General features: G+C 45.1%; 1 protein-coding gene across 1 annotated transcript in view; it reads right to left on the bottom strand.

Annotated features, from left to right (window-relative positions):
• The window catches only part of LOC115152867 (protein TANC2-like), a 411,487-nt gene that overhangs the window by 71,114 nt on the left and 312,625 nt on the right, over nt 1–27,748 (bottom strand). Inside the window, exon 10 of the mRNA XM_029697757.1 lies at nt 25,106–25,237. Within this exon, the coding sequence (XP_029553617.1) occupies nt 25,106–25,237 (132 nt within the window). The remainder of the gene's footprint in view (nt 1–25,105; nt 25,238–27,748) is intronic.

Below are 27,748 nucleotides of genomic sequence, written 5' to 3'. Positions count from 1 at the left end.
CCTCAACCCGCCCGCTTAACCCGGAAGCCAGCCGCTCCAATGTGTCTGAGGAAACACTGTTCACCTGCCGACTGAGGTCAGCCTGCAGGCGCCTGGCACGCCACAAGGAGTCGCTAGAACACGATGAGCCAAGTAGCCAAACCCTCCCCTAACCCACACGACGCTGGGCCAATTGTGCGGCGCCCTATGGGACTCCCGATCACGGCCGGTTGTGAAACAGCCCGGGATCGAACCAAGGTCTGTAGTGACACCTCTATCACTGTGATGCAGTGCCTTGGACCGCTGCGCCACTTGGGAGGCCCGGTAGGTTACTTTCTAAATGTAATCCGTTACAGTTACTAGTTACCTGTCCAAAATTGCAATCAGTAACGTAACTTTTGGATTACCCAAACTCAGTAACATAATCTGGTTACTTTCCCCCTAAAACATTTGCAGTTTCACTGTCATTATGGGGTATTGTGTGTAGCTGGGTGAGATGTTTTTTTAAAAATCCATTTTGAATTCAGGCTGTAACACAACAAAATGTGGAATAAGTCAAGGGGTGGAGCTATATGGAACTACTTGGAACTATAGGGAGCTACAGTGGCAAGAAAAAGTATGTGAACCCTTTGGAATTACCTGGATTTCTACATAAATTGGTCATATAATTTGATCTGATCTTCATCTAAGTCACAACAATAGACAAACACAGTCTGCTTAAACTAATAACACACAAACAATTATACGTTTTCATGACTTTATTGAACACACTGTGTAAACATTCACAGTGCAGGGTGGAAAAAGTATGTGAACCCTTGGATTTAATAACTGGTTGACCCTCTTTTGGCAGCAATAACCTCAACCAAACGTTTTCTGTAGTTGCGGATCAGACCTGCACAACGGTCAGGAGGAATTTGGACCATTCCTCTTTACAAAACTGTTTCAGTTTATGTCTGGTTCTTGGGAAGTCTGGCGTGAACCACTGTCTTGAGGTCATGCCACAGCATCTCAATCGGGTTGAGGTCAGGACACTCCAGAAGGCGTATTTTCTTCTCTTGAAGCCATTCTGTTGTTGATTTACTTCTGTGTTTATGGTCGTTGTCCTGTTGCATCACCCAACTTCTGTTGAGCTTCAATTGGTGGACAGATAGCCTAACATTCTCCTGCAAAAAGGCTTGATAAACTTGGGAATTCATTTTTCCGTCGATACCTTGGTATCAAAATATATATTTTACATTTTGTTAATATTAAGACAAATATTTTAGATTTGAGATTGTACCATCTTTCAAGAATCACTGAAACACTGCTGGCTTTCCACTGGTTGCATAAACAATGATTTGATAGGCAGCTTAAACCTCTTCAATTCAACCATTATTGGGTTAGGATATACATATACATTTGTGAACAGCCATCCACAACAATCTGTAAGGCACAAATAGCTAAATAAGAGAGCAGCAGTGTGATTCACATCACTGCATTATGAGGATATGAATACCAAGTGAACACCCATAGGCCACACCACTGCTGTCCTCCTTACCTCCATGTGTTTATTCATGTTAGATAATCTTTGGAAACTGACAGCAGTCACACCATTGGAAGACAGCTTGGACTGTAGCCCAAAAAAAAGCCTATTCCTGCTCTTTTCCCACGATCCATCAACACATGTGGTGCGTCATCATAGTGGTCTCTGACTTGTGGTCAGACTCGCTCAGGTGGAACAAACTTAAACTTGCAACTTTATTCAATGCTGATTTGTATTTATTATGGATTCCCATTAGTTCCTGCCAAGGCAGCAGCTACTCTTCCTGGTGTTTGTTATGGATCCCTATTAGTTCCTGCCAAGGCAGCAGCTACTCTTCCTGGTGTTTGTTATGGATCCCTATTAGTTCCTGCCAAGGCAGCAGCTACTCTTCCTGGGGTTTGTTATGGATCCCTATTAGTTCCTGCCAAGGCAGCAGCTACTCTTCCTGGGGTTTGTTATGGATTCCTATTAGTTCATGCCAAGGCAGCAGCTACTCTTCCTGGGGTTTATTATGGCCAGCAGCTACTCTTCCTGTGGTTTATTATGGTCAGCAGCTACTCTTCCTGGGGTTTATTATGGTCAGCAGCTACTCTTCCTCTGATTTATTATGGTCAGCAGCTACTCTTCCTGGGGTTTATTATGGTCAGCAGCTACTCTTCCTGGGGTTTGTTTAAGGCAACACAGATTTAAAACATTACACTTCCCAACACATTAATACACATTACTACAACATATCTACAACACATTAATACACATTACTACAACACATTAATACACATTACTACAACATATCTACAACACATTAATACACATAACTACAACATATCTAAAACACATTAATACACATTACTACAACATATCTACAACACATTAATACAACATATCTACAACACATTAAAACACATTACTACAACATATCTACAACACAAAATCTGTGTGTACATGTGAATAGAGTGTGTGTGTTAGCATGTGTGTGTGTATGCGTGTGTCTGTTCCTGTGTGTGTGTGTCTCTTCACAGTCCCCGCTTTTCCATAAAGTGTATTAGTTACTTGATGTGGAATAGAGATCCATGTAGCCATAGCTCTATGTAGTACTGTCAAATAAAATCAAATTGTATTTGTCACATGCGCCGAATACAACAGGTGTAGACCTTACGGTGAAATGCTTACTTACAAGTCCTTAACCAACAATGCAGTTCAAGAAATAGAGTTAAGAAAATATAAACTGAAAATAAATAAATCAAATCAAATCAAAAAGTAACATAAGAAAATTACATAATAATGTGGCTATATACAGGGTGTACTGGTACTGAGTCAATGTGCGGGGGTACAGGTTAGTCGAGGTAATTTGTAAAGTGGGGGTCAATGATTTGGCCATTTGATTAATGGTTCAGCAGTCTTACAGCTTGGGGGTAGAAGATGTTAAGTAGGCATTTGGTCCTAGACTTGGTGCTCCGGTACCGCTTGCCATGTGGTAGCAGAGAGAACAGTCTATGACTTGGGTGACTGGAGTCTTTGACAATTTATTGGGCCTTCCACTCACACCGTCTAGTGTAGAGGTCCTGGATGTCATGAAGCTTGGCCCCAGTGATGTACTGGGCCGTACGCACTACCCTATGTTGCTTCTTAAGGTTAGATACCGAGCAGTTGCCATACCAGGCGGTGATGCAACTGGTCAGGATGCTCTCGATGGTGCAGCTGTATAACTTTTTGAGGATGTAGGGACCCATGCCAAATCTTTTCAGTCTCCTGAGGGGGAAAAGGTGTTGTTGTGCCCTCTTCACAACTGTCTTGGTGTGTTTGGACCATGATAGTTTGTTGGTGATGTGGACACCAAGGAACTTGAAACTCTACACCCGCTCCACTTCAGCCCCGTTGATGTTAATGGGGGCCTGTTCGGCCCTCCTTTTCCTATAGTTCACAATCAGCTCCTTTGTTTTGCTCACATTGAGGGAGAGGTTGTTGTCCTGGCACCACATTGCAAGGTCTCTGACCTCCTGTCACGTCCTGACCCTTGTAAGAGGTAATTTGCCATAGTAGAGTGGTCAGGGCGTGGCAGGGGGGTTTGTTTTGTAGGTATTTTGGGTTTTCTGTTTCTATGTGGGTTTGTTCTAGTTATCATTTTCTATGTGTTGGTTTTCATGTTCGGCCGGGTATGGTTTCCAATCAGAGGCAGGTGTCTTTCGTTGTCTCTGATTGGAAGCCATACTTAAGCAGCCTGTTTTTCCTTTGGTGTTGTGGGTAGTTATTTTCCGTTTTGTCTGAGTACCTTATGGAACTGTTGGCTGTCGTTCTGTTATTTTGTTTGTGTTCTCGTGAAATAAAGTAAGAATGAGCATTCTACACGCTGCGCCTTGGTCCCCTTTCATCGACCGCTGTGACACCTCCTCCCTATAGACTGTGAAGAGACTTCTGGTGGCATGTCTTGTGGGGTATGCATGGGTGTCCGAGCTGTGTGCTAGTTGTTTAAACAGACAGCTCAGTGCATTCAGCATGTCAATACCTCTCGCAAATACAAGCAATGATGAAGTCAATCTGTCCTCCACTTTGAGCCAGGAGAGATTGACATGCATATTATTAATGTTAGCTCTCCATGTACATTTGAATGTCATTGAGAAAACAGAAATGTGTCAAAGATTTTTTGTTGTTGTTGCAAACATCCTTTCTGAATTTAAAAGTAATCCTAGAAGTAATCATCTAGTTTTTCAAAAGTATCTGTAATCTGATGTCACGTCCTGGCCAGTATAAGGGTTAATTAGTATTGTAGTTTGGTCAGGACGTGGCAGAGGGTATTTGTTTTATGTGGTTCAGGGTGGTGTGTTTGTTTAAAGGGTGTTTGATTTAGTATTTCCGGGGTTTTGGTTTATGGTCTAGGTTTATGTATGTCTATGTGGAATCTAGTGAGTGTATGTCTATGGGTGATTAATTGGGGTTGGGACTCTCAATTGAAGGCAGGTGTTTTCTCTTTGCCTTTGATTGAGAGTCCCATATATTGGGGTGTGTTTGTGTTTGTGATTCGTGGGTGATTGTTCTGTGTTTCGCCTTGTGCCTTACCAGACTGTTTTTTGTCGGTCGTATTTCGTTTTGTTATTTTTGTATGTTCATTTTGAAAATAAATAAACGTCAAGATGAGCCTGCACGTACCTGCTGCGTTTTGGTCCTCCTTAACCGACGACAACCGTGACAGAATCACCCACCAACATTGGACCAAGCAGCAGAGGAAGGAGCAGAGGGACTTCGAGTTGGACTGGCGGGAGAAGTGGACCTGGGAGGAAGTTCTGGACGGGGCCGGACCTTGGCACCAGGCTGGGGATTATCGCCGCCCGCAGTGGGAAATTGAGGCAGCCAAGGCAGAGAGGCGGAGGTACGAGGCCATGGACGCGCTGAGGGAGAAGCACGAGAGGCACCCCCAAGAATTTTTTTTGGGGGGGCACACGGGTAGTTTGGCTAGGCGTAAGAAGAGCCGGAAGCCAGCTACCCGTGGTTATAAGGAGGAGCGTATGGGGTGGAGAGCGCTATGTTTCGCTGAGGAGCGCACTCTCACCCATACGCACGCACAGTCCGGTGCGAGTTATTCCAGCCCCTCGCAGGTGCCGTGCTAGAGCGGGCATCCAGCCTGGTAGGAGGATGCCTGCGCAGCGCATCTGGTCGCCGGTACGCCTCCGAGGACCAGGCTACCCAACTCCCGCTCTACGCACGGCTACCATCAGGCCCCTGAACAGCCCAGTCTGCCCTGTACGAGCACCCCGCTCGTACAGGGCTACTAGTTCCATCCAGCCAAGGCGGGTTGTGCAGGAGGTAAGATCTAGACCGACTGTGCGCCTCCATAGCCCTGGGTTTCCAGCTCCCGTCTCTCGTGCGGACCCGGAAGTGTGTCAACCCAGTCCGACTCGTCCTGTTCCCGCTCCCCGCACTAGCCTTCAAGTGCGTAAACACAGCCTCGCCAGTCAACAGTCGTCGGAGCTGCCCGCCAGTCAACCGTCGTCGGAGCTGCCCGCCAGTCAACAGTCGTCGGAGCTGCCCGCCAGTCAACAGTCGTCGGAGCTGCCCGCCAGTTAACAGTCGTCGGAGCTGCCCGCCAGTCAACAGTCATCGGAGCTGCCCGCCAGTCAACAGTCGCCGGAGCTGCCCGCCAGTCAACAGTCGCCGGAGCTGCCCGCCAGTCAACAGTCGCCGGAGTGGCCAGACTGCGCTGAACTGCCGGAGTGGCCAGACTGCGCTGAACTGCCGGAGTGGCCATACTGCACTGAACTGCCGGAGTGGCCAGACTGCCCTGAACTGCCGGAGTGGCCAGACTGCCCTGAACTGCCGGAGTGGCCAGACTGCCCTGAACTGCCGGAGTGGCCAGACTGCGCTGAACTGCCGGAGTGGCCAGACTGCCCTGAACTGCCGGAGTGGCCAGACTGCCCTGAACTGCCGGAGTGGCCAGACTGCCCTGAACTGCCGGAGTGGCCAGACTGCCCTGAACTGCCGGAGTGGCCAGACTGCCCTGAACTGCCGGAGTGGCCAGACTGCCCAGACTGTCCCGAGCTGCCAGACTGCCCAGACTGTCCCGAGCTGCCAGACTGCCCAGACTGTCCCGAGCTGCCAGACTGCCCAGACTGTCCCGAGCTGCCAGACTGCCCAGACTGTCCCGAGCTGCCAGACTGCCCAGACTGTCCCGAGCTGCCAGACTGCCCAGACTGCCCCGAGCTGCCAGACTGCCCAGACTGCCCCGAGCTGCCAGACTGGCCAGACTGCCCCGAGCTGCCAGACTGGCCAGACTGCCCGGAACGGCCAGAACCGGAGCCACCTCCTGATATAGGTGGGTTGGGGAGGGGGGGTGTAGCACAGTGCCGTCGTTGACGGCAGCCACCCTCCCTTCCCTCCCTTTAGTAGAGGGGAATTTTTGTTTTGTTGTTTGGGGTTGTTGTTTTGTTTTTGTTTTTTGTTTTAAAGGTGCTTCCGGGGTTAGCACCTTTAAGGGGGGGGGGGTACTGTCACGTCCTGGCCAGTATAAGGGTTAATTAGTATTGTAGTTTGGTCAGGACGTGGCAGAGGGTATTTGTTTTATGTGGTTCAGGGTGGTGTGTTTGTTTAAAGGGTGTTTGATTTAGTATTTCCGGGGTTTTTGGTTTATGGTCTAGGTTTATGTATGTCTATGTGAAATCTAGTGAGTGTATGTCTATGGGTGATTAATTGGGGTTGGGACTCTCAATTGAAGGCAGGTGTTTTCTCTTTGCCTTTGATTGAGAGTCCCATATATTGGGGTGTGTTTGTGTTTGTGATTCGTGGGTGATTGTTCTGTGTTTCGCCTTGTGCCTTACCAGACTGTTTTTTGTCGTTCGTATTTCGTTTTGTTATTTTTGTATGTTAATTTTGAAAATAAATAAACGTCAAGATGAGCCTGCACGTACCTGCTGCGTTTTGGTCCTCCTTAACCGACGACAACCGTGACATCTGATTACAATATTTTAGCTGGTAACGTAACGGATTACAGTTTGATTTTTGTAATCTGTTATTCCCAAACCCTGGATGACCTCCCACTGCTGTAATCACATGGCAGAAAAGGGATTCAAGGGATGTATTTATTTTTTACACATAAAACCTGTCCTAACACAAATACTATTACTTTTCCTCACTAGGGGGATTAATTAGATAAACGTCTTTCTTCATCTGAACACATGTAGTATTAAAAAAATGAATGGATGGAAACGATGGGGGAGTAATACCAGCTGGGGATTTCAACAAGGCTAATCTGAAAACAAGGCTCCCTAAATTTTATCAGCATATCGAATAGGCGACCCGGGCTGGTAAAATTCTGGATCATTGTTACTCTAACTTCCGTGACGCATACAAAGCCCTTCCTCGCCCTACTTTCGGCAAATCTGACCACGACTCCATTTTGTTGCTCCCAGCCTATAAACAGAAACTAAAACAGGAAACGCCCGTGCTCAGGTCTGTTCAACTCTGGTCCGACCAATCTGATTCCACTCCTCAAGATTGCTTCGATCACGTGGACTGGGATATGTTCCGGAGAGCGTTGAACAACAACATTGATGTATACACTGATTCAGTGATGTTATACCCACGGCGACTATTAAAACCTTCCCCAACCAGAAACCATGAATTGATGGCAGCATTCGCGCAAAACTGAAAGCTCGAACCACTGGTTTTAATCAGGGCAAGGCGACCGGAAACATGACCAAATACAAACAGTGTAGCTATTCCCTCCGCAAGGCAATCAAACAAGCTAAGCGTCAGTATAGAGACAAAGTAGAGTCGCAATTCAACGGCTCAGACACGAGAGGTATGTGGCAGGGTCTACAGTCAATCACGGATTACAAAAAGAAAACCAGACCCGTCGCGGACCTAGATGTCTTGCTCCCAGACAAACTAAACAACTTCTTTAATCGTTTTGAGGACAATACAGTTCCACCGACACGGATCGCTACCAAAACCTGCGGACTCTCCTTCCCCGCAGCCAACGTGAGTAAAACATATAAACGTGTTAACCCTCGCAAGGCTGCAGGCCCAGACGGCATCCCTAGCCGCGTCCTCAGAACATGCACAGACCAGCTGGCTGGTGTGTTTATGGACATATTCAATCAATCCCTATCCCAGGGTGCTATTCCCACGTGCTTCAAGAGGGCCACCACTGTTCCTGTTCCAAAGAAAGCTAAGGTAACTGAGCTAAACGTCTATCACCCGGTAGCACTCACTTCCGTCATCATGAAGTGCTTTGAGAGACTAGTCAAGGATCAAATCACCTCCACCCTACCTGACACCCTAGACCCACTCCAATTTGCTTACCGCCCCAATAGGTCCACAGACAACGCAATCGCAATCACAATAGGAATACCTATGTAAGAATGCTGTTCATCGACTACAGCTCAGCATTTAACACCATAGCACCCTCCAAACTCATCATTAACCTCGAGACCCTGGGTCTCGACCCCGACCTGTGCAACTGGGTCCTGGACTTTCTGACGGGCCGCCGCCAGGTGGTGAGGGTGGAAAACAACATCTCCACCCCACTGATCCTCAACACTGGGGCCCCACAAGGGGGCGTTCTCAGCCCTCTCCTGTACTCCCTGTTCACCCATGACTGCGTGGCCATGCACACCTCCAACTCAATCATCGAGTTTTCAGACGACACTACAGTGGTAGGCTTGATTACCAACAACGATGAGATGGCCTACAGGGAGGGGGTGAGGGACCTCGGAGTGTGGTGTCAGGAAAATAACCTCTCACTCAATGTCAACAAAACAAAGGAGATAATTGTGGACTTCAGGAAACAGCAGAGGGAGCACCCCCCTATCCACATTGACAGGATAGTAGTGGAGAAGGTGGAAAGTTTTAAGTTCCTCGGCGTACACATCACGGACAAACTGAAATGGTCCACCCACACAGACAGCGTGGTGAAGAAGGCGCAACATTTCCTCAGGAGGCTGAAGAAATGTGGCTTGTCACCTAAAACACTCAGAAACTTTTACAGATGCACAATCGAGAGCATCCTGTCGGGCCGTATCACCGCCTGGTACGGCATCTGCTCCGCCCTCAACCGCAAGGCTCTCCAGAGGGTAGTGAGGTCTGCACAATGCATCACCGGGGGCAAACTACCTGCCCTCCAGGACACCTACACCACCCGATGTCACAGGAAGGCCAAAAAGATCATCAAGGACAACAACCCCCCGAGCCACTGCCTGTTCACCCCACTATCATCCAGAAGGCGTGGTCAGTACAGGTGCATCAAAGCGGGGACCGAGAGACTGAAAAACAGCTTCTATCTCAAGGCCATCAGACTGTTAATAAACAGCCATCACCAACATTGAGTGGCTGCTGCCAACATACTGACTCAAATCTCTAGCCACTTTAATAATTAAAAACTGGATGTAATAAATGTATCACTAGTCACTTTAAACAATGCCATTTTATATAACGTTTACATACCCTACATTACTCATCTCATTTCTATATACTGTACTCTATACCATTTATTGCATCTTGCCTATGCCGTTCGGCCATCGCTCACCCATATATTTATATGTACATATTCTAATTCCTTCCTTTACACTTGTGTATAAGGTAGTTGTGAAATTGTTAGATTACTTGTTAGATATTACTGCCTGGTCGGAACTAGAAGCACAAGCATTTCGCTACACTCGCATTAACATGTGCTAACCATGTGTATGTGACAAATAAAATTTGATTTGATTTTATGTTTGGACTCAAATATGTCTGGAGATGAAAGAAGGACAACATCTAAACATGAGTACTACTTCTAAACATGAGTACTATTTCTAAACATGAGTACTACTTCTAAACATGAGTACGACTTCTAAACATGAGTACTACTTCTAAACATGAGTACTACTTCTGTGTCTCTTAGGACAGATTCCTTCTTAGGTCTAGGGTCATTTTTTCAGAATTTCTGCCTGATTGACATGCCCAAAGTAAACTGCCTGTTACTCAGGCCCAGATATATAATTGGTACCATTGGATAGAAAACACTTTGAAGTTTGTAGAAATGACAATTGATATGTTAGGAGAAAATCCAAAGAAAAAACAACTGGAAAATTATTATTTTTTGAGATCCCATGCTCTTACAATGGAAAGCTATGGGTCCTATGCAATTCCAGCTCCCAGATTGCAATTCCTATGGCTTCCACTAGATATCAACATTCTTTGTTCAAGGTTTGAGGCTTGTATCTTCCAAAACGAGGAAGAATTCTGAGTTTTGGTACTGGGAGTCACAGTGGGAAATCAGTCTGTGGGCGCGCGACGAAGTGGACGCGCACTTGCTAATTTTACTTCTCTATTTAACATACTTCTTTCCGTATGAAATATTATAGTTTAATTACATTTTAGGGTACCTGAGGATTAAATAGAAACGTAGTTGTTTTAACAAATTTTAGCGGTAGCTTTTTGGATTCCTTTGTCTGCATGTTGAACTCAAATCGATGGTGCCAACTAAACAGACTTTTTGAGATATAAAGAAGGATTTTATCTAACAAAACAACCATGCATGTTGTAGCTGGGACCCTTTGGATTGCAAATCAGAGGAAGATTTTCAAAAAGTAAGTGATTATTTAATCGCTATTTGTGATTTTATGAAGCCTGTCCTGGTTGAAAAATATGTTGATGTGGGGCGCCGTCCTCAAACAATCGCATGGCATGCTTTCGCTGTAAAGTCTATTGTAAATCGGACAATGCATGTAAATTGTCGACAGGTGTCCCGCTGACAGGACGCCTAGCCCTAACTAACTTCACAGTTAGCTCTGTTATCTGAAACAACATCACTAACATGTGCAACTAACCCACTAGTGGTGCTGAGGTGGAAACGCATGTAACCAGACATGTAACCAGACATGTGACCAGACATGTGACCAGACATGTGACCAGACATGTGACCAGACATGTGACCAGACATGTAACCAGACATGTAACCAGTTAAAAGTAAAGTCAATTTACAGGATTGGGTTTGCCAGGCATGGTTGTTAGCAGAAGCTGAGAAAAACAGAGGAGGCAATGAGAGAACAGACAGGGGAACGGAGAGCATAACAGAATGGAATCTGGCAGCGTGTGCCGTATGAGAGTGGTGCAGAGCAGGGTTGGGGTCAAAGGTCAATAACATTTGAATTCAGGATATAACAAAAATTCCAATTCCAGCGAAGAACTGGAATAGAGCTACACAATATCTAATAGCGCTTTTTTTTTTTTTTTTTAACCAACTAATGCGATTGCAATTTGACTAGTGATATACACTCAAATCAAATTGGGAAAGGGAAAGCGGGATACCTAGTCAACTGAATGTATTCATCTGAAATGTGTCCTCTGCATTTAGCCCTCTGAATCAAAGAGGTGTGGGGGGGGCTGCCTTAATCCACATCTTCGACCGGGGAACAATGTATTGGTCACATACACATACTGAGCAGATGTTATTGCGGGTATAGCCAAATGCTTGTGTTCCTAGCTCCAGCAATACAGTTTATTAGGTACACCAACCCGTTTACGAAAATGGTTTGCTCCTACAGACAGTAAGTTATGTGGCCGTGGCTTGCTATAAAAAGCAGACAGACCGGCATCGAGGCATTCAGTTACTGTTAGATTGAACTTTAGAATGGGCAAAATGAGTGACCTAAGTGACTTTGAGTTTGGCAAGAATTGAATGGTAAGAATTGTGGAAGCTAACAGACGGGCCACAAACAGACAAATAACGGCGCAGTACGACAGTGGTGCGCAGAACAGCATCTCAGAACGCACAACTCGTTGCTGCTTGTCACGGATGGACTATTGCAGCAGACAATCACATCAGGTTCCACTCCTATTAGCTAAAAACAAGAAGAAGCGGCTCCAGTGGGCACGCGATCACCAACAATGGACAATTGAGGAGTGGAAAAACATTGCCTGATTCGACGAATCCCGGTTCCTTTTGCGTCATGCTGATGGCAGTCAGGAATTATTGTAAGCAGCATGAGTCCCCATCCTGCCTTTTGTCAACCGTACAGGCTGGTGGCAGTGGTGTAATGGTGTGAGGAATGTTTTCCTGGCACACATTAGGTCCCTTAATACCAACTGAGCAACGTTTCAATGCCCCTAAGAATTCAGGCTGTTATGGAGGCAAAGAAGGTCCAACCCGGTACTAGATGGGTGTACCTAACAAACTGGTCCCTGAGTGTAGATAAAAACACTTGAGTAAACTGTTGGAATTATATAAATATAATAATTTCGATTGAGAAGCAAATTGGAAAGCAGCATTGTTCTTGTTTGAAACAATCTGTTGACTACATTTGACCTAACAGAACAACATGCAAGCTTATAGTGAATCTAACAGCGAGGAGGAGGAACTGAGCTACTTGAGTGACAGGGGGCGAGGCTTGTTGTGTGCAGGAAGCAACCGCAGAGGAGAGAGGGAGAGAATTTAATTGAGCAAAATCACCTCAACTAAAAACAGACAACACACAGACACACACACAGAGACACAAACACAGAGACAGACACATAGAGACAAAGACACACAGAGACAGAGACACCACAGACACACAGAGACAGATAGACAGAGATACAGAGAGACACAGACACACAGAGACAGTACACACAGAGACAGAGATACAGAGACACAGAGAAATACAGAGACAGAGACACACAGAGATACAGAGGGACACAGACACACAGAAACAGAGACACAGAGACACACAGAGACAGATACACAGAGAGACACAGACACACAGAGACAGAGACACAGAGACACACAGAGACGGAGACCCACAGAGACACAGACACACGCAGAGACAGATACACGGAGACACGGATACACAGAGACACACAGAGACAGAGACACACAGAGACAGAGACACACAAAGACAGAGACCCATACACACAGACACACAGAGACACAGATAAAGATAGAGACAGATACACACGAGACACTGACACACACACACACACACACACACACACACACACACACACACACACACACACACACACACACACACACACACACACACACACAGCTCTCTCCCACTGTAATCACCAAGATAATACACCAGTACAGCTCTCTCCTCTCCCACTGTAATCACCAAGATACTTCACCAGTACAGCTCTCTCCTCTCCCACTGTAATCACCAAGATACTTCACCAGCACAGCTCTCTCCTCTCCCACTGTAATCACCAAGATACTTCACCAGCACAGCTCTCTCCTCTCCCACTGTAATCACCAAGATACATCACCAGTACAGCTCTCTCCCACTGTAATCACCAAGATAATACACCAGTACAGCTCTCTCCTCTCCCACTGTAATCACCAAGATACCACACCAGTACAGCTCTCTCCTCTCCCACAGTAATTACCAAGATACGTCACCAGTACAGCTCTCTCCTCTCCCACTGTAATCACCAAGATACTTCACCAGTACAGCTCTCTCCTCTCCCACTGTAATCACCAAGATACTTCACCAGTACAGCTCTCTCCTCTCCCACTGTAATCACCAAGATACTTCACCAGCACAGCTCTCTCCTCTCCCACTGTAATCACCAAGATACCACACCAGCACAGCTCTCTCCTCTCCCACAGTAATTACCAAGATACTACACCAGTACAGCTCTCTCCTCTCCCACAGTAATAACCAAGATACTACACCAGTACAGCTCTCTCCCACTCTAATCACCAAGATACTTCACCAGTACAACTCTCTCCTCTCCCACTGTAATCACCAAGATACTTCACCAGTACAGCTCTCTCCTCTCCCACTGTAATCACCAATATACTTCACCAGAAGAGCAATCTCCTCTCCTACAGTAATCACCAAGATACTTCACCAGTACAGCTCTCTCCTTTCCCACTGTAATCAGCAAGATACTTCACCAGTACAGCTCTCTCCTCTCCCACTGTAATCACCAAGATACTTCACCAGTACAGCTCTCTCCTTTCCCACAGTAATCACCAAGATACTTCACCAGTACAGCTCTCTCCTCTCCCACTGTAATCACCAATATACTTCACCAGTACAGCTCTCTCCTCTTCCACAGTAATCACCAAGATACTACACCAGTACAGCTCTCTAGTCTCCCACAGTAATCACCAAGATACTTCAACAGTACAGCTCTCTCCCACTGTAATCACCAAGATACTTCACCAGTACAGCTCTCTCCCACTGTAATCACCAAGATACTACACCAGTACAGCTCTCTCCTCTCCAACTGTAATCACCAAGATACTCCACCAGTACAGCTCTCTCCCACTGTAATCACCAAGATACCACACCAGTACAACTCTCCTCTCTCCCACAGTAATCACCAAGATACTTCACCAGTACAGCTATCTCCTCTCCATCTGTAATCACCAAGATACTTCACCAGTACAGCTCTCTCCCACTGTAATCACCAAGATACTTCGCCAGTATAGCTCCCTCCTCTCCCACTGTAATCACCAATATACTACACCAGTACAGCTCTCTCCTCTCCCACAGTAATCACCAAGATACTACACCAGTAGAGCTCTCTCCTCTTCCACTGTAATCACCAAGATACTTCACCAGTACAGCTCTCTCCTCTCCCACTGTAATCACCAAGATACTACACCAGTACAGCTCTCTCCTCTCCCACTGTAATCACCAAGATACTTCACCAGTACAGCTCTCTCCTCTCCCACTGTAATCACCAAGATACTTCACCAGTACAGCTCTCTCCTCTCCCACTGTAATCACCAAGATACTACACCAGTAAAGCTCTTTCCTCTCCAACTGTAATCACCAAAATACTTCACCAGTACAGCTCTCTCCCACTGTAATCACGAAGATACTTCACCAGTACAGCTCTTTCCTCTCCAACTGTAATCACCAAAATACTTCACCAGTACAGCTCTCTCCCACTGTAATCACCAAGATACTTCACCAGTACAGCTCTCTCCCACTGTAATCACCAAGATACTACACCAGTACAGCTCTTTCCTCTCCAACTGTAATCACCAAAATACTTCACCAGTACAGCTCTCTCCCACTGTAATCACGAAGATACTTCAGCAGTACAGCTCTCTCCCACTGTAATCACCAAGATACCACACCAGTCCAGCTCTCTCCTCTCCCACTGTAATCACCAAGATACTTCACCAGTACAGCTCTCTCCTCTCCCACTGTAATAACCAAGATACTTCACCAGTACAGCTCTCTCCTCTCCAACTGTAATCACCAAGATACCACACCAGTACAGCTCTCTCCTCTCCCACAGTAATCACCAAGATACTTCACCAGTACAGCTCTCTCCTCTCCATCTGTAATCACCAAGATACTTCACCAGTACAGCTCTCTCCCACTGTAATCACCGAGATACTTCGCCAGTACAGCTCCCTCCTCTCCCACAGTAATCACCAAGATACTACACCAGTACAGCTCTCTCCTCTCCCACAGTAATCACCAAGATACTTCACCAGTACAGCTCTCTCCTCTCCCACTGTAATCACCAAGATACTTCACCAGTACAGCTCTCTCCTCTCCAACCGTAAATAACCAACATATTTCACCTGTACAGCTCTCTCCCACTGTAAACACCAAGATACTACACCAGTACAGCTCTCTCCTCTCCCACTGTAATCACCAAGATACTTCACCAGTACAGCTCTCTCCTCTCCCACTGTAATAACCAAGATACTTCACCAGTACAATTCAATTCAATTCAATTCAATTCGCTTTATTGGCATGACGTAACAATGTACATATTGCCAAAGCTTACTTTGGATATTTACAATATAAAAAATAAATAAAAATGAGAATCAAAAATTGTCAACGGGACAACAATAACAACAATAACCAACGGTCAATATAACCATACATTCAACAATAACAATAATCATACAGTTGAGGACATGTGCAGGTTTATTGGTCTGTCAGACACTGTCCCTCAACTTATGGCAGGCAGCAATGTAGTGCGCTGCCAACCCACAGCTCTCTGCGTCCTCCCCCAACAGGACGGGTAGCCTATCCTCATCAGAGAGGTCTTTAAAACCTTGAATAAGGATTTCAAATTTGGGGAAATGACACTCTCTAATTGTTTTATATTTTTGACATTTTGTCAGGAAATGCAGCTCCGTCTCAGGTTCTGCTGTTGTGCAGTGGTTGCACAGCCTTTCCTCTACAGGGAGCCAGGTTTTCCTGTGTCTACCCTTCTCAATGGCAAGGCTGTGCTCACTGAGCCTGTACTTTGTCAAGGTTTTTCTAAGGTTTTGATCAGTAACCATGGTCAAATATTTAGCCATAGTATACTGTCGATTTAGGGCCAGATAGCACTGCATTTTGCTTTGTGTTTGTGCTTGTGTTTCCCAATAAGCAATGTAGTTTTGTTTTGACTGTGTTGTAATTTGGTTTATTCTGATTGATTGGATGTTCTGGTCCTGAGGCTTCAGTGTGTTAGTAGAACAGGTTTGTGAACTCAGCCCCAGGACCAGCTGGATGAGGGGACTCTTTTCTTTGCTCAGCTCTTGGCATTGCAGGGCTTGGTAATGATATGAGAGGGGGTCACTGTATTTTAGATGTTTCCAAAACTTAATTGCTCTTTTTTGAGTTTTTATTATTAGTGGATATTGGCCTAATTCTGCCCTGCATGCATTGTTTGTAGTTTTCCTCTGGACACGTAGGAGAATCTTACAGAACTCTGCATGTAGGGTTTCAATGGGGTGTTTGTCCCATTTGATGAAATCTTGTTTTGCAAGTGGACCCCACACCTCGCTGCCATAAAGTGCAATTGGTTCAATGACATATTCAATTAGTTTTAGCCAAATTTTAATAGGTATTTCAATTTGAATTTGCTTTTTAATGGCGTAGAATGCCCTGCGTGCTTTCTCTCTCAGTTCATTCACTAGCCTCATTAAGGTGTCCAGTTGAGCTTATTTTTAAACCTAAGTAATTGTAGTGTGTACAGTACTCTATATATTTTGTACCAATTGAGAACTTTGGTCTAATTCCCTGAGATCTGGATCTTCTCTGGAAAATCATTATTTTAGTCTTTTTGGGGTTTACTGCCAGGGCCCAGGTCTGGCAGTACTGCTCTAGCAGGTCCAGGCTCTGCTGTAGGCCAGGTGCTGTGGGTGACAGCAGGCATAGGTCATCTGCGAAGAGTAGGCATTTAACTTCTGAATTGTGGAGACTAACACCAGGGGCTGAGGATTTTTCTAGAATAGTGGCCAATTCGTTAATGTAAATATTGAAGAGTGCAGGGCTCAGATTGCAACCCTGACGAAGGCCCCGCCCCTGGTTAAAGAATTCTGTCCTTTTCTTACCAATTTTAATGCTGCACGTATTGCCAGTATACATTGATTTAATTATGTCATATGTTTTACCCCCTACACCACTTTCAATAACTTTGTAGAACAGTCCTGTATGCCAAATAGAATCAAATGCTTTTTGGAAGTCGATAAAGCAAGTGTATATTTTGGTATTATTTTGGTGGACATGTTTATCTATCAGGGTGTGTAAGGTGTAAATATGATCAGTTGTGCGATGTTTTGGTATAAATCCAATTTGGCTTTTACTCAAGACATTGTGCTTATTAAGGAAGTTTAGAACTCTTACATTGATGATACTACAGAAAACCTTCCCCAGGTTACTGTTCACACAAATGCCTCTGTAATTGTTAGGGTCAAATTTGTCTCCATTCTTAAAGATTGGGGTTATGAGTCCTTGATTCCAGATGTCAGGGAAATAACCTACACTCAGGATCAAATTAAACAATTTTAATATAGCCAATTGAAATTTTGCACTAGTGAGTTTGAGCATTTCATTTAGGATGCCATCAGGTCCGCAGGCTTTTTTAAATTTGAGAGCCTGAAGTTTCTTATAGAGCTCCTGGTCAGTAATTGGGGAGTCCAATGGGTTTTGATTGTCCTTTATAGCTTTTTCTAATCCATTCAACTTCTCATGGATTTGGCGTTGTTCTGCGTTTGTGTCAATTTGAACGGTGTTGTAGAGTGTTTTGAAATGGGTTGTCCATATGTCACCATTTTGTATTGCTAATTCCTCTTGTTTAGATTTTTTTAGTTTTTTCCAATTTTGCCAAAAGTTGTTTGTGTTTATGGACTCCTCAATTAGTGTCAGCTGCTTGCTGTTGTACTGTGCTTTTTTGGTTCTGAGTGTACGTTTATAGAGTTTTAAAGTCTCACAGTAATGAAGGCGTAATTCACCATTATTTGGGTCTCTGTGCTTTTGGTTGGATAGTGTTCTAAGTTTTTTCCTTATAATTTTACAATCTGCATCAAACCAGTTGTCATCTGTGATTTTTTTAGTTTTGTTTTTTATCAATTTCAATTGTGCTTCTTTTGCCGTTTGCCTGAATATATAGTTGATGTTTCGTACTGCTAGATTAATGCCTTCTTTACTGTGAGTGAATGTGGTATCCAGAAAGTTATCTAAGAGTGTTTGGATATTTTGGTTCCAGGTTGCTTTCTGGTATTCTTCTGTGCTGTTTTGGGCCCATCTGTATGAATTTCTGATGTTGTACAGCTTACTGGGCTGTGAATGTGTGGTTGTTTCCAGGTCTGTTCTTTTGAGGAACAACGTAATTTGGCTGTGATCAGACAGAGGTGTTAGTGGCTTGACAGTGAATGAGCTGAGAGAGAAAGGGTCCATGTCTGTGATCATATAGTCTACTGTACTGTGGCCAAGAGGTGAGCAGTAGGTGAATCTCCCCAAAGAGTCCCCCCGTAACCTACCATTGACAAAGTACAGACCCAGGCTTCTACAGAGCTGCAAAAGATCCCTTCCGTTTTTGTTGACGGTGCTGTCACTGTTGTTTCTATGGGGGAGATTAAGATAGTTAGAAACAGTATGGCCTGTAATAAAGCTGTCCCCTCGTGTGCTCGTTAGATCAGGTAGTGTTCCTGTGCGCGCATTTGTGTCCCCACAGATGAGCACATTTCCCTGGGCCTGGAAATGGCACGTCTCTTCCTCGAGGGTGGGGAAGATCTCCTCTGAGTAATATGGGGATTCTGAGGGGGGGATATATATTGCGCAAAGGAACACATCTTTTCCTGTCAGTACAAGTTCTTTTTTTAGTTTTAACCAAATGTGGTATTTGCCAATTTTGAGGGGATCAATTAGATTTTGTAGTTCGGATTTGTACCAAATGATCAATCCTCCAGAGTCTCTGCCTCTATTGACAGAGCTGTGTTTCTGTGATGGCACAATGACCTCTCTGTAGCCTGTGGGACAGTGAGTGACAACGTCAGCCTTACACCATGTCTCCTGCAGAATGATGACGTCAACATCTTTCAGATTTTTGTTGAACTCCAGTGCTAAACTCTTCAGACCAAAGGTTGATGAGTTTAGACCCTGAATGTTCCACATGCTAACTGATAGTGATTTCATGTTGCAAAAAGAAAGAGTAGCAGTCAGAAATACAGTAACGATTAACTAATAAGTTGTACAGCTCTCTCCTCTCCCACTGTAATCACCAAAATACTTCACCAGTACAGCTCTCGCCTACTGTAATCACCAAGACACTACACCAGTACAGCTTTCTCCGCTCCCACAGTAATTACCAAGATACCACACCAGTACAGCTCTCTCCTCTCCCACTGTAATCACCAAGATATTTCACCAGTATAGCTCTCTCCTCTCCCACTGTAATCACCAAGATACTTCACCAGCACAGCTCTCTCCAACTGTAATCACCAAGATATTTCACCAGTACAGCTCTCTCTTCTCCCACTGTAATCACCAAGATACTTCCCCAGTACAGCTCTCTCCTCTCCCACAGTAATAACAGAGATACTTCACCAGTACAGCTCTCTCCTCTCCCACAGTAATCACCAAGATAATACACCAGTACAGCTCTCTCTTATCCCACTGTAATCACCAAGATACTACACCAGTACAGCTCTCTCCTCTCTCACTGTAATCACCAAGATACTTCACCAGCACAGCTCTCTCCTCTCCCACTGTAATCACCAAGATACATCACCAGTACAGCTCTCTCCCACTGTAATCACCAAGATAACACACCAGTACAGCTCTCTCCTCTTCCACTGTAATCACCAATATACTTCACCAGAAGAGCAATCTCCTCTCCTACAGTAATCACCAAGATACCACACCAGTACAGCTCTCTAGTCTCCCACTGTAATCACCAAGATACTTCAACAGTACAGCTCTCTCCTCTCCCACTGTAATCACCAAGATACTTCACCAGTACAGCTCTCTCCCACTGTAATCACCAAGATACTACACCAGTACAGCTCTCTCCTCTCCAACTGTAATCACCAAGATACTTCACCAGTACAGCTCTCTCCCACTGTAATCACCAAGATACTTCGCCAGTATAGCTCCCTCCTCTCCCACTGTAATCACCAAGATACTACACCAGTACAGCTCTCTCCTCTCCCACAGTAATCCCCAAGATACTACACCAGTAGAGCTCTCTCCTCTTCCACTGTAATCACCAAGATACTTCACCAGTACAGCTCTCTCCTCTTCCACAGTAATCACCAAGATACTACACCAGTACAGCTCTCTCCTCTCCCACTGTAATCACCAAGATACTACACCAATACAGCTCTCTCCTCTCCCACTTTAATCACCAAGATACTTCACCAGTACAGCTCTCTCCTCTCCCACTGTAATCACCAAGATACTTCACCAGTACAGCTCTCTCCTCTCCCACTGTAATCACCAAGATACTACACCAGTAAAGCTCTTTCCTCTCCAACTGTAATCACCAAAATACTTCACCAGTACAGTTCTCTCCCACTGTAATCACGAAGATACTTCACCAGTACAGCTCTTTCCTCTCCAACTGTAATCACCAAAATACTTCACCAGTACAGCTCTCTCCCACTGTAATCACCAAGATACTTCACCAGTACAGCTCTCTCCCACTGTAATCACCAAGATACTACACCAGTAAAGCTCTTTCCTCTCCAACTGTAATCACCAAAATACTTCACCAGTACAGCTCTCTCCCACTGTAATCACCAAGATACTTCACCAGTACAGCTCTCTCCCACTGTAATCACCAAGATACTACACCAGTACAGCTCTTTCCTCTCCAACTGTAATCACCAAAATACTTCACCAGTACAGCTCTCTCCCACTGTAATCACGAAGATACTTCAGCAGTACAGCTCTCTCCCACTGTAATCACCAAGATACCACACCAGTACAGCTCTCTCCTCTCCCACTGTAATCACCAAGATACTTCACCAGTACAGCTCTCTCCCACTGTAATCACCGAGATACTTCGCCAGTACAGCTCCCTCCTCTCCCACAGTAATCACCAAGATACTACACCAGTACAGCTCTCTCCTCTCCCACAGTAATCACCAAGATACTTCACCAGTACAGCTCTCTCCTCTCCCACTGTAATCACCAAGATACTTCACCAGTACAGCTCTCTCCTCTCCAACCGTAAATAACCAAGATATTTCACCTGTACAGCTCTCTCCCACTGTAATCACCAAGATACTTCACCAGTACAGCTCTCTCCCACTGTAATCACCAAGATACTACTCAGCACTAGCAGTTAACTATGGCGGAGACCATTAAGCATTAAGCCTATTAGCGAAGTCATAGAGCCTCTGTTGGTCTGCTCCTAGAAACATGGCTGCAAGGCTGTGAGCAGTATGGTGGGAGCAGGGACTGATTCCAGGCTAGGATTGTGTCTGTGGGGTCTTCTGTAGATGGTGCTGTATCATTCCCTGTTCAGGCAAGGCTGTAAGGTATAGGCCTAAGTATCACTCTGTTTCCTCTCCTCCCCCCTGGCTAGTCAGACAGAGAGGTATCACTCTGTTTCCTCTCCTCCCCCCTGGCTAGTCAGACAGAGAGGTATCACTCTGTTTCCTCTCCTCCCCCTGGCTAGTCAGACAGAGAGGTATCAGTCTGTTTCCTCTCCTCCCCCTGGCTAGTCAGACAGAGAGGTATCACTCTGTTTACTCTCCTCCCCCTGGCTAGTCAGACAGAGAGGTATCAGTCTGTTTCCTCTCCTCCCCCCTGGCTAGTCAGACAGAGAGGTACCATTCTGTTTCCTCTCCTCCCCCCTGGCTAGTCAGACAGAGAGGTATCACTCTGTTTCCTCTCCTCCCCCTTGGCTAGTCAGACAGAGAGGTATCACTCTGTTTCCTCTCCTCCCCCCTGGCTAGTCAGACAGAGAGGTATCAGTCTGTTTCCTCTCCTCCCCCCTGGCTAGTCAGACAGAGAGGTATCACTCTGTTTCCTCTCCTCCCCCTTGGCTAGTCAGACAGAGAGGTATCACTCTGTTTCCTCTCCTCCCCCCTGGCTAGTCAGACAGAGAGGTATCAGTCTGTTTCCTCTCCTCCCCCCTGGCTAGTCAGACGGAGAGGTATCACTCTGTTTCCTCTCCTCCCCCCTGGCTAGTCAGACAGAGAGGTATCACTCTGTTTCCTCTCCTCCCCCCTGGCTAGTCAGACAGAGAGGTATCACTCTGTTTCCTCTCTTCCCCCCTGGCTAGTCAGACAGAGAGGTATCAGTCTGTTTCCTCTCCTCCCCCCTGGCTAGTCAGACGAGGCTCACTCAGACAGTTGAATTATTCACCAGGTGAGGATGACTCAGAGCAGGGGAGGATGAAAGGATGAGGGAGTGGAGGAGAGGACGAGTGGTACTTCAGTCTGCTCCATATGAAGTACCAGGGGATCTACTCTCTACTCCACACCGTGTATGTGTGTGAGTGTGTGTCTGCCTGCATGCACATGTGTGTGTGTTAGTGTGTGTGAATGTTGAGTGAGTGTGTGTTTGAGTGCCAGTGTGTGTGACTGTTATGTGTGAGTGTGTGTTTGTGTGCATGTATGTGTGTCTAAAATGAGTGGGTGTAAATGTAATAAAGTGAACCTGCCTGTACCACCAGGTTTATCAACACCTCGAGCTAAGCTACCTCAGTTGATTCCCAAATAACACTATTACCTATCTGGGGCCCTGGTCAAAAGTAGTGCACTAAATAGGGTGACATTTGGGATCAGTGAGCTAGTCCCTTGATTTCCCTGACAGCATCAAACAACATTAAACTAAAGAAGTGAAGCATCTGGTTACCATCTGACTAGCACAACAACCCTCTAGTATAATGCAGGAGGACACTTCAGCATCTGGTTACCATCTGACTAGCACAACAACCCTCTAGTATAATGCAGGAGGACACTTCAGCATCTGGTTACCATCTGACTAGCACAACAACCCTCTAGTATAGTGCAGGAGGACACTTCAGCATCTGGTTACCATCTGACTAGCACAACAACCCTCTAGTATAATGCAGGAGGACACTTCAGCATCTGGTTAACATCTGACTAGCACAACAACCCTCTAGTATAGTGCAGGAGGACACTTCAGCATCTGGTTACCATCTGACTAGCACAACAACCCTCTAGTATAATGCAGGAGGACACTTCAGCATCTGGTTAACATCTGACTAGCACAACAACCCTCTAGTATAGTGCAGGAGGACACTTCAGCATCTGGTTACCATCTGACTAACACAACAACCCTCTAGTATAATGCAGGAGGACACTTCAGCATCTGGTTACCATCTGACTAGCACAACAACCCTCTAGTATAATGCAGGAGGACACTTCAGCATCTGGTTACCATCTGACTAGCACAACAACCCTCTAGTATAGTACAGGAGGACACTTCAGCATCTGGTTACCATCTGACTAGCACAACAACCCTCTAGTATAGTACAGGAGGACACTTCAGCATCTGGTTACCATCTGACTAGCACAACAACCCTCTAGTATAATGCAGGAGGACACTTCAGCATCTGGTTACCATCTGACTAGCACAACAACCCTCTAGTATAGTACAGGAGGACACTTCAGCATCTGGTTACCATCTGACTAGCACAACAACCCTCTAGTATAGTACAGGAGGACACTTCAGCATCTGGTTACCATCTGACTAGCACAACAACCCTCTAGTATAATGCAGGAGGACACTTCAGCATCTGGTTACCATCTGACTAGCACAACAACCCTCTAGTATAATGCAGGAGGACACTTCAGCATCTGGTTACCATCTGACTAGCACAACAACTCTCTATAGTATAGTGCAGGAGGACACTTCAGCATCTGGTTACCATCTGACTAGCACAACAACTCTCTATAGTATAATGCAGGAGGACACTTCAGCATCTGGTTACCATCTGACTAGCACAACAACCCTCTATATACTATAGTACAGGAGGACACTTCAGCATTGGGTTACCATCTGACTAGCACAACAACCCTCTAGTATAATGCAGGAGGACACTTCAGCATCTGGTTACCATCTGACTAGCACAACAACCCTCTAGTATAATGCAGGAGGACACTTCAGCATCTGGTTACCATCTGACTAGCACAACAACCCTCTATAGTATATAAGCAATGTTAAGTCGTGACCATTCCTACTTTTGTGGCAGACAATTTGTTCACTCTCCCTATCTTTCTCTCTCCCCCACTCTCTCTCCCTCCTTCCCCCACACTCTCTACCTTCCTCCGCCACACTCACTCTCTCTCTCCCCCACTCTCTCCCTCTCTCTCTTTAGCTCTCTGTGAGAGAGAGGTATGAGGTATGTCTATTATACCTAGACTGAGGAGAGAGGTATCTGTCTATGTCTATTATATCTAGACTGAGGAGAGAGGTGTCTGTCTATGTCTATTATATCTAGACTGAATAGAGAGGTGTCTGTCTATGTCTATTATATCTAGACTGGGGAGAGAGGTGTCTGTCTATGTCTATTATATCTAGACTGAGGAGAGAGGTGTCTGTCTATGTCTATTATATCTAGACTGAGGAGAGAGGTGTCTGTCTATGTCTATTATATCTAGACTGAGAAGAGAGGTATCTGTCTATGTCTATTATATCTAGACTGAGGAGAGAGGTGTCTGTCTATGTCTATTATATCTAGACTGAGGAGAGAGGTGTCTGTCTATGTCTATTATATCTAGACTGAGGAGAGAGGTTTCTGTCCATGTCTATTATATCTAGACCGAGGAGAAAGGTTTCTGTCTATGTCTGTTATATCTGCAGATTAGGCAGTTCCCTATAATGTGCCCTTTGACCAGAGCCCTATGTGCACGACAGTATATAGAGCATAGGATATGATTTGAGACCCGTCTCTTCTGAAGGGCTAATAGCATTGCTGTCTTACCTCTGAGGTCGGTCTGAGCGCGTCCTGCCCCGGTGTGTGTGTTCTGTCGGTTCATGTGCATGGACATGCTCAGCGGAGTATGTCTCTGATCCTCCAGGTAGGCCACGTCTTCCAGCTGAGCCCAGCTGGTGGCTGAGGGTGTGTATGAAGCGGGTAGGTGGGGACAGAGCAGGAGAGGCGAGAAAGAAACTGTTAGCTTTGAATCACATACAGCATTATATTAGTTCATGCCAGCATCTTGAGGCGGTTTAGCTGTCAAGCCAGGGTGAGTTAGTTCACAGTAAAGGTTAGAGAGGATGGCGGAAGGGAGGGATGCAATACGGCTGTTCAATGGAACTGTCCCCCAAACCCCTCTGATTGACTGTTCCATGGACTTGTTCCCCTCCCACTGCGGGGCTGTTCCAGATGCCACCCAGACCCTGTGGATTAATTAACTCTGCAGACAAATATCTTATTCATGGAGAGAAAGTCTTCACACTGACACTGCTGTGTCTAAAGACCAGCTCTGCTTTGGGGCCACTGCATCTTCAATGGGATTAGAAGAGAGAGAGAGAGAGTGTGTGTGTGTGTGTGTGTGTGTGTGTGTGTGTGTGTGTGTGTCCTTCCGTACGTCCGTCCGTCCGTCCGTCCCCAGGAACATCGCTGCTCTCTGATATACATCCAGGCTGGGCAGTAGGCCAGACCTGAGACCTCCACAGTCCAGCCAGCTATCCCACAACGCATTTCAGAAATAAACTGAATGCTACCGTCTCCTCTAAAATGTGATGGTTGCCCAATCTCCCGCTCACTTTATGAGGAGTATTATAGACAGAGGAACTATAGACAGAGGTAGTATAGACAGAGGAACTATAGACAAAGGTATTATAGACAGAGGAACTATAGACAGAGGTAGTATAGACAGAGGTATTATAGACAGAGGAACTATAGACAGAGGTATTATAGACAGAGGTCCTATAGACAGAGGTATTATAGACAGAGGAACTATAGACAAAGGTATTATAGACAGAGGAACTATAGACAGAGGTATTATAGACAGAGGAACTATAGACAAAGGTATTATAGACAGAGGTATTATAGACAGAGGTATTATAGACAAAGGTCCTATAGACAGAGGTCCTATAGACAGAGGTCCTATAGACAGAGGTATTATAGACAGAGGAACTATAGACAGAGGTATTATAGACAGAGGAACTATAGACAAAGGTATTATAGACAGAGGTATTATAGACAGAGGTATTATAGACAGAGGTATTATAGACAAAGGTCCTATAGACAGAGGTCCTATAGACAGAGGTCCTATAGACAGAGGTATTATAGACAGAGGTATTATAGACAGAGGTATTATAGACAGAGGTATTATAGACAGAGGTAGTATAGACAGAGGTATTATAGACAGAGGAACTATAGACAGAGGTATTATAGACAGAGGAACTATAGACAAAGGTATTATAGACAGAGGTATTATAGACAGAGGTATTATAGACAGAGGTATTATAGACAAAGGTCCTATAGACAGAGGTCCTATAGACAGAGGTCCTATAGACAGAGGTATTATAGACAGAGGTATTATAGACAGAGGTATTATAGACAGAGGTAGTATAGACAGAGGTATTATAGACAGAGGAACTATAGACAGAGGTATTATAGACAGAGGAACTATAGACAAAGGTATTATAGACAGAGGTATTATAGACAGAGGTATTATAGACAAAGGTCCTATAGACAGAGGTCCTATAGACAGAGGTCCTATAGACAGAGGTATTATAGACAGAGGTATTATAGGCAGAGGTATTATAGACATAGGTAGTATAGACAGAGGTATTATAGACAGAGGTATTATAGACAGAGGTCCTTTAGACAGAGGTATTATAGACAGAGGTACTATAGACAGAGGTACTATAGACAGAGGTCCTATAGACAGAGGTACTATAGACAGAGGTATTATAGACAGAGGTACTATAGACAGAGGTCCTATAGACAGAGGTATTATAGACAGAGGTACTATAGATATAGGTACTATAGACAGATGTATTATAGACAGAGGAACTATAGACAGAGGTACTATAGACAGAGGTATTATAGACAGAGGAACTATAGACAGAGGTATTCTAGACATAGGTCCTATAGACAGAAGTCCTATAGACAGAGGTATTATAGACAGAGGTATTATAGACAGAGGTACTATAGATAGAGGAACTATAGACAGAGGTATTATAGACAGAGGTAGTATAGACAGAGGTACTATAGACAGAGGTCCTATAGACAGAGGTATTATAGACAACGGTATTATAGACAGAGGTACTATAGACAGAGGAACTATAGACAGAGGTATTATAGACAGAGGTATTATAGACAGAGGTACTATAGACAGAGGTAGTATAGACAGAGGTACTATAGACAGAGGTCCTATAGACAGAGGTATTATAGACAGAGGTATTATAGACAGAGGTACTATAGACAGAGGTATTATAGGTAGAGGTATTATAGACGAAGGTATTATAGACAGAGGTATTATAGACAGAGGTCCTATAGACAGAGGTACTATAGACAGAGGTACTATAGACAGAGGTACTATAGATATAGGTACTACAGACAGAGGTATTATAGACAGAGGTACTATAGACAGAGGTACTATAGACAGAG

Source organism: Salmo trutta, chromosome 18, assembly GCF_901001165.1.
Source record: "Salmo trutta chromosome 18, fSalTru1.1, whole genome shotgun sequence".
Lineage (NCBI taxonomy): Eukaryota > Metazoa > Chordata > Actinopteri > Salmoniformes > Salmonidae > Salmo > Salmo trutta.
Note: the sequence above shows the minus strand (reverse complement) of the source record. Positions and strands in the feature narration are given on the sequence as shown.